At 35.7% G+C, this 8,522-nt stretch overlaps 1 protein-coding gene across 1 annotated transcript; it reads right to left on the reverse strand.

Annotated features, from left to right (window-relative positions):
* Window positions 1-2,081: 2,081 nt before the first annotated feature.
* Window positions 2,082-5,496, reverse strand: TRIADDRAFT_61388 (uncharacterized protein; the record flags this gene model as incomplete). The annotated part of the gene is made up of 8 exons (XM_002117344.1): window positions 2,082-2,791; window positions 3,262-3,606; window positions 3,679-3,718; window positions 3,824-3,895; window positions 4,110-4,336; window positions 4,834-5,001; window positions 5,137-5,266; window positions 5,416-5,496. 8 exons carry the CDS (start codon window positions 5,494-5,496, stop codon window positions 2,082-2,084), a joined length of 1,773 nt encoding a protein of 590 aa, XP_002117380.1.
* Between the last annotated feature and the right edge of the window lie 3,026 nt (window positions 5,497-8,522).

Here is an 8,522-nt window from a genome sequence, read left to right on the forward strand (position 1 = left end):
CCACTGGGCATGCTAACTTGGCTATATAGTGTTGCATACAATAGAACGTCATAGATTACTTGCTATCACCGGACGATACATAATTCTATAGAGGATCCACTTGGCGTGCTAACTTGACTATATAGTGTTGTATACAATGCAACGCCATACATCACTTACTATCAACAGACGATACATGATTCTATAGAGGATCCACTTAGAAGTTAACTTGATCATGGAGGACATGGTAGAGAAATTATTCTAAGAGAATTTCTCTTTCCAAGTCCCTAGCCAATAACGAATACATGAAATACAATCTAAATGTTTCAAGGAGCATTATCGGCTGATCGGCATAATATAGCTTTTCATTTCATGCAGTAAAATGGCCGTTGTAAGGACTACTAAAAAAGAGAATTGCAGGGAAAACCTCTCTTTTAGTAGTCCCTGCTTTGACCATAAACTACTACAACTGAAATTACAAGCAGTTCTCTTCTACCCATGTCGTTGTTGACACTTGGCCGTAGTCGATGAGAGTGTTAACGGTAGCGTAACTGTCATGCAAGCAATAGCCTCTATCAGTATTACCGTACTCACCCCTTCTGAATTCATAGTGAAATAGTTTAATGTGATATCGGATGTCTTATTGAAGCGATGAGCCTGACAACTGTCCAAACAGTTTCATCAGCAACATCGCTGGATTACATTATTGCCAAAAAACTCTAGTTTCGTCTCCTATGAAAGCAGATATTCTTCAACTGAATGCAAGGCCAAAACACAATTTTACACATGTGGTTTTATCCCTTCTTGCTTTCTACTAGCGATGAAAAGAAAATACTTTTCTCCCACTCCCAAAGTAGAGTAACTTGTTTCAATAACACACAGTGCGTTCATAAACTACTACAAGACCCCTATTCCATTTCGACAGTAGAGTAATTAATGATAATGATTCTAATCAACCAAAGTAATGCAGAAAATTATCTTTTGTTATAGCCTTTCTTCGAGAATTATCAGAATGCCAACTCTACTAAATTCATTTCATCCACGACCAAAATCAAGCCATCATCACGACAAGAATCGGTCATAGCGTTCATCTTTGAAAATGCTATAAAAATAACAAATGGTTCAATAACTGACAGCGATTACTTTTGTTAATCTACTTTATTGACATTGTTTACCATGTTGGGCTTTTGTTGATGAACAAAATCGCCGATAATACAATTATTGTTAATAGTAGTAAGGAAGGGCAAGGAGGAGCCATTACTTAGCCATTGTACAGTAAAGTAAATACGAAGATAACAGTATAGGAGATAGGGACAGTATTGAAGATTCCATTGGATCTCAATTAAGTTAAAATACATCAACAGATAGCGACGCACAGTAGACCAATTGCATATCGCAAAACTGAATTATACACGGCTGCTGAAATCGAGTAAATGGAGATCAATTTATAATCTAGATATTCCGCACATGATTCTAGGGATAACATGCATCCAATTGATCCAATGCTAATACTGTACATACAATATCCCCCGAATAACTAACTACCTTCCATATTATACTCGTAATAACTATCGTTGCTCCACTGTGCCGAGCTACCGTTAATCGCAGCCTTGCGAAATACCTCTCCACACAATAAGGGTCATCGCGTTTCAATAACATGGACTGGTTATTCTGAAATGAGCAAGCACAAAGTGTGGACTTTGACTCAAACAGCGATAACACGGAGCTAAAGTCAGCATAATTGCAACCTAAATATGAATAGTACAACAGCACCTTGACGTAAAGTATCACGAGAGGGATATCTCTACAAGTAACATACGAGTATAGTGATCATTTCGTACAAACTACCAAAACTACTTGTGGGTATCGTATAATGTGCTGATTTCCAACTTTCACCACTTGAAGTGAACCATATAAAGGGGACAATCCTACACGTGTACTTTGCCAATGCTGCCGTAGTAATGTACAATAAAAATCCATACCAATTTATTAATAAAAAAAAAAACAACTTATCAAAGCCAAGTTAACTCATAATTACATTGACACTAACGTCATTATTGGTATGCATAGTGTAAATCATTTGTGAAACATAGCTTAAAAATTTATTGCAAATCATGATGCTTGATGCTAATATCTTCATTACGATTATACGTCCCACTTCGACCTCCAGATTTATGCAGTAATTTGATATCAGTAATAACATTGTTTTGAGAGACACTCTTACATATATCATATAAAGCTAGTGCTCCTACACTGACAGCCGTTAAAGCTTCCATCTCCACGCCCGTGGTCGCTTTAGTTACAGCTTTAGCGGTAATAACCACGCTATATCTTTCATCAATCAAATCAAACGTTAAATTAACTTCACTTAAATTGATATTATGGCAAAAAGGAATTAGAAAACTTGTATGCTTTGCACCAGTAATACCAGCAATATGGGATACCGTCAAGACATCACCACCTTCTGCTTTATTTCGTTTTACCAACTCAAACGCCTCTGGTGCTAAGACAACAGTGCCACTGGCAATGGCTGTTCGAGAGGTTACTTCCTTCTGGCTTACATCCACCATTTTTCCCTTTCCTTTGCCATCAACGTGCGTAAATTTCTTATTGTTGAGGTAAGAATCATTAAAATCTGAAAGGCGAGCGGGGGTCGATCGATAGCATCGGTGAAAAATTGGCGCCGGAAAAAAACGCCAGGTGCTGAATGTAGACGGAATTGAAATTCCAAATTGATTTATAAAGCGTCGTTTTGCTGTATTCAGATTGCTATGCAAATCTTTAATAAATATACCCATTCTATTTAAATATCCTAAATAACAAGGATAAAGGTAAATCTTGTTCAAAAATCAATCTACATTTTCTCGACACATTTGGCTATTGCTACAAGCTTAATCAAGTTAATAATATTCTTTGTACATTATACTAATTAATATCAGCTACTTCTCGATAAAAAACGTATTCTATAAAAATCACTTTTATCGAAAAGTCCCTGTTAATATGCAGCACCTTAGCAAACATATATATGAAATAGCTAGTCAAAGTACATTATACAATACGTACAATGATAACAATTCCTATATCTACATAATACGTATATCGTTTAACCACCGATAAGTATCATTGGCCGATTCTTTTGCTTTGCTATATTAAACATACCTAATAAAGTGTATAAAATGCAGCATCATCAAGCCAAACAAATCAATAACAAGAAAATAATCACCTATCTCTTTACAATTACAAATCAGGTAGCCAAAACGCTAGAAGAAGTTCTCATGATACCTGCATGCTGTTTCTTTTTATTTCCAACCGCTACTCCTATAATTTTTAACAATTCCTCGTCCGAGTGACCAGATCTTATCACATCACGAAGTGATACTTCAGCATTACCAAATAGACAAACCTTTAAATTTCCATCAGCAGTTAATCTCAAACGATTACAACTCCCACAAAAGTGTTCACTCATTGAAGTTATGAATCCTATTCGGCCAATATGGCCAGGAACTTGATATGCCTTGGACGTATCATTGGGGCTATCCTGCATTCGTACCAATTCCGGCCACCGATCCCTTATGATGTCCAGCATTTGCTGGTAAGAAACAAATTTCTCATAATTCCATTTATTTCCTATACGAAATAAAATACAATTATAAAATGGCTGCATTACAAAGTTTGCAGATTATTTTTTTGTCATCCTACCATCAAAGGGCATATATTCAATAAACCGTACGTCAACCGCCTTCAATAATGTAAAATAAAAGTCAGTCATAACCGATTACTACTTAGTCATCAACATGAATATGAAAGGATCTTCAATCAGGTTATTCATTGATTGTATTATAACCTTCGTTTCAGTTAATTGTACAAAATCTAGTATTTCGTCATCATTCAGGCCTTTCATCACGACACAGTTTATCTATCGAGATGAGATATTAATAGCACATTACTATAAAGTCAATGGTAAAGGCTTAGATCAAATCAGCTACTGACAACAAGTCAACCGCACATTGCTATAAAGTCCATACTAAAGATTCAAATCAAATCAGCTACTGACAGCAAGTAAATCCCTACTATTAAAAATTGTTAGTCATTAACAATGATCAACAAAATACAACAAATCTCAATGATACCTTGACAGGATTATAGCCTAATTGTAAAGCAGCATCAATGCCTTTCATCACACGATCCCATCCCCTTCTTCTAGTGATAAACTCGAATTTAGCAGGAACTAACGTATCTAAACTAACATTAATTAAGCTAAGTCCAGCTTCTTTAAGTTTTGGTAAATGCCTGGCTAAAGTAACTCCATTGGTGGTCATTGCAATGACATCAATACCAGGAATTAAATTAATTTCTCCTACAACAACAACGAATATTAAATAAACAAGGTTAGAACAGACAGTCTCTTGTCGCATCAAGAGTTCAATTCTCGATAGTCTATAAAATTAGACGGAATAAGGATGGATTAGACGGACAGCTTTTTTTAAAATATACCTATTCACTTCTATTGTCTACATCAATTATACTAAAGAGTAAAGTTTGCAACAGAAAATTACACAAATTTTCAACAACAAATTCTAGAAAATAGAGTATTGCCGCAGCTAGAAGAAATTGCTGTTCTGTTATCAGAGAACCGTATCTTCAAGCTTTTACGCATTACACTACACAGGCATGGATAGCTACAGTTCAATGTACAACACCACTTATAGGCAGTCAAGAGTGATTACCAACTGAAAATTTTAACGCTAATTGCTTTGAGGTAATTCAAATTTGTCATGACTTAACATAAGGGTTACTCCACACTCAACAACAACGAAAATGCTACAAGATCCAAGTTCAATAAGTAATACTTACGAACGATATCGATTAAATCCCTTCGCACAAGGGGTTCACCACCTGTTAATCTAATTTTCGTCACTCCCTCAGAAGCAAATAATTGTGATAACTTGATAATTTCATCGGCTGTAAGTAAGCGTTCTTGAGGAGTCAATCCTACACCTTCCGATGGCATACAGTATTGACCTAAAATGCAACAGATAAAATAGAAATAGAGAAATTACCATTCTATCCTCATCTATCATGTACTCATTTGCAGCATACGGTTATTAATCTATGCATTGCATTCAGTTGTAGTGGCTTATCACAGTCATTACTTACATCTAAGGTTGCATCGTTCTGTTAAAGAGATTCTCAAGTAGTCATGCTTGCGTCCAAAGCTATCGGTTAAGAATTCTGAAAATGGCTTGACTTCAACGTCTTGGAAATAGCTTGTACCTGGCTTTCGTTGCTAATGAGTTATTTTTAAAAACAGAGATGACATGTTTATTGCACTTTGTCACGAACAGTCAATATAGTCTATTAAGATCACTATACTATAAAAGTGATGCTTGAAAATAGATCGCAGATTGCTACAAAACGTCATGACGTAACAATTACTCGCCAACGATCATTCGATGAACGCGGCCAAGACAACAATGTATTGTAAGCGAATGCACAACTGTTTTCTATGTTGGTCATATGGGTAAAAGTGGAATGATGATTCATTAAATATCGTTCAAGAAGTACAAGTCTCTGCTAATGGAATAGAAAGCTATAGTGTACGAGTCCTATTTACATCAATACTGGTTTAAATAGCGTTCAACTGCACATTGAATTTATCATGCAAGTAGACTGTTTTTCATTATGCAAAGCAGGAGTTACGCACAGATGATTTATTGGATCGTTAGCACACTTGAAATAAACATTGTACAACTCCAAGGGCAATACGTAAACGTCTAATTCGACTATAATTACAGTAAAACGTATGGTGATGGATTCCTCAATTTACAAGTCATTGAGTAATCCATGGCCAAGTTAGAAGTCCTCGTAAAAATATTGAGCTAAGAACGGATCCATTGGATTTATCTAATCGAATTGATCGGCAATTTTCCATTAGTCCGTGCTTGAAATAAATGCGAGTCGTATCGATCGCGTCTCTCTCTACAGTAAGGGTACACAATTCTAGTCTATATCATCGAATCATCACAAGCAACATTACATGCAGCCTAATTATCAAATGAGTCCAGTTATGAATGGCATGGAACGGTTAGAACTGTATATTGATGAAGAGATCAGTTACCTCCTCCAAGTTGGAATTGCATCGGATATATTGCATCAAGGGAATAGCCTTCCGCCATTTTGCATAATCACATGCAATTTTCCACCTTGCTACGAGCAGACGATGACCCATTGCGTTATACAACGCTCGAATAATAATTGTATAATTCTATTAATAAGCCTTAAGTGGTGTTTTGCAATCCACAAGCTGGAGTTGCTGTCGATTTGATTGCTGTCTACGTTGGATATATCAAAATTAATTATTGAATATCAATTCCTGCGCTGGCACGATGACTCCGACAACTCTAAGTTTACGATTGGATGACGAACCGCTAAAGTAAGCCAACCTACAGAGTGTACTGTACAAAATACTGTACATTATACTGTGTCCAGTACTACTGTACTGGACACAGTAGTACTGTAGAGTCACTAGAGTGTAGAGTGTACAGTGTACAGTGTACAGTGTACAGTACTGGAACTTGTAAAGGATTTCTCTTGAAAATCTCTCATGGTATCACGCTGTTTTATAGTCTTGCAGTAATACTTGCTACAGTAGTAGCTGAGACTAGGATTTCGAAGAGAAATGGTCTTCATCAGGATCTGAGCAGTCGATTTGTGCTTTTTGCAGACTCTCCTGGCAATTGTTGAGTTAAAATATGGCCGCAGCGATTTTACTAGTCATTTTAAGTAGACGCTATGCCTGCAACGGAATATTGTCTACTGTCACGATTGCCGTCCTAATACACAGTGCTGTACTATGAGAATCTCACCACTGTACGATACAACGTATAGTATACAGTGTACAGTACCCACTCTTCAGTATAGAGCGCACAGTATTGTAGAACAATACCGGTGTCACCGGGTTTTGTCCAGTGGTCCAGGAGTCCATGACTAAGGACTACCAAACAAAATTTTCTTCTCGTTATGAGGATTGGAAAAATTAGAAATGAGGGATGAAGGGGGGAAATTTTTGTTTGGTAATCCCTACCTCGACTCATGCTAGTGGTGTTGGTGAGTGAGTTAGCTTAAAATCCTGATAAAACTCATTCGTTCTTACGAGACAGGCATTCTATGTTGATTCAAGATGCCTAGGAGTTTTGGACGTTGATCATCCTAATAATATTGGAATGTAGATGCTGTACATATTGAATGGATGGAAAGACCATTTCATGATGAAATAATAAACTGCTTGTGTCTATGAGCTAGACTGCAACGTTTAATATTGCCACGATAGACTAAATTGGACAATACACCTTGTTAACATGTGTGGAAGTACACCAGACACGTTGGATATCGATTTTCATCGCAATGTCAATTACTTCAGTCTATGGTAGACAATGAGCGCTTAATAGTTGATAAAGTAACGGGAAGAAACAAGATGGATGCCAATGCAAAGCTAGTAAAGTCAATGACTTTATTTTAGAATATAATATACAATCAATGCTTGGACAAAGTAATATCAAGTTAATAAACAAGACATTCTCATCCCAATACAAAGCTAGCAAAGTCAATTCCTTGACTCCATGGCATCTAGTCAGCGCTTGATAGCAGATAAAGTAATATCAAGTTAATAAACAAGACATTCTCATCCCAATGGAAAGCTAGTAAAGTCAATGACTTTATTTTAGAATATATTATACAATCAATGCTTGATAGCGGACAAAGTAATGTCAAGTTAATAAACAAGACATTCTCATCCCAATACAAATCTAGCAAAGTCAATTCCTGGACTCCATGACATCCAGTCAGCGCTTGATAGCAGATAAAGTAATATCAAGTTAATAAACAAGACATTCTCATCCCAATGGAAAGCTAGCAAAGTCAATTTCTTTACTCCATAACATACAATCAGCGCTTGATAGTTGATAAAGTAATACTGTATTAGTAAACAAGACCTTCTCATCGTTATTAAAAGTCTATTCTAATCAACATCCATCCTTCTTTAACTTAACGATACGACTTGAATTTATTGAAAACAAGACAAAAATGACAAAAGTATTATAAAATCAGATGCATATATAATAAATAGTATAAATCTTCAACAAGTACTTTGCAATGATTTTAAATAGCAAACAGAGCACAAAAATGATTTACCCTATGCTGAATCCAAGATACCCTTTCAACGCTATCATATATTAAAAAAGGATAAAAGTTTGCAAATAGCATAGCAAGTATTAATTAATATTAACGGAGTTTCACAAAATAGTCACAAATAGGATGGATTTCATACTGAAAATTTCTCTTAAATAATTGCTTGAGCTTAATTTAATGATTACATGTCCACAACCTATTTTGTTGTTCTATTCAATTCTAGTGCCAGTCAAATCGATCAATCACGTATCTTTCCGTCTTATTATATAATAAATAAATGCATCATTGCAATATTGTACATGTATATATATATACATCTGTCAATATATAGAAATGGATCAATTTTAAATGAACTA

Source organism: Trichoplax adhaerens, genomic scaffold, assembly GCF_000150275.1.
Source record: "Trichoplax adhaerens TRIADscaffold_23 genomic scaffold, whole genome shotgun sequence".
Taxonomy (NCBI): domain Eukaryota; kingdom Metazoa; phylum Placozoa; class Uniplacotomia; order Trichoplacea; family Trichoplacidae; genus Trichoplax; species Trichoplax adhaerens.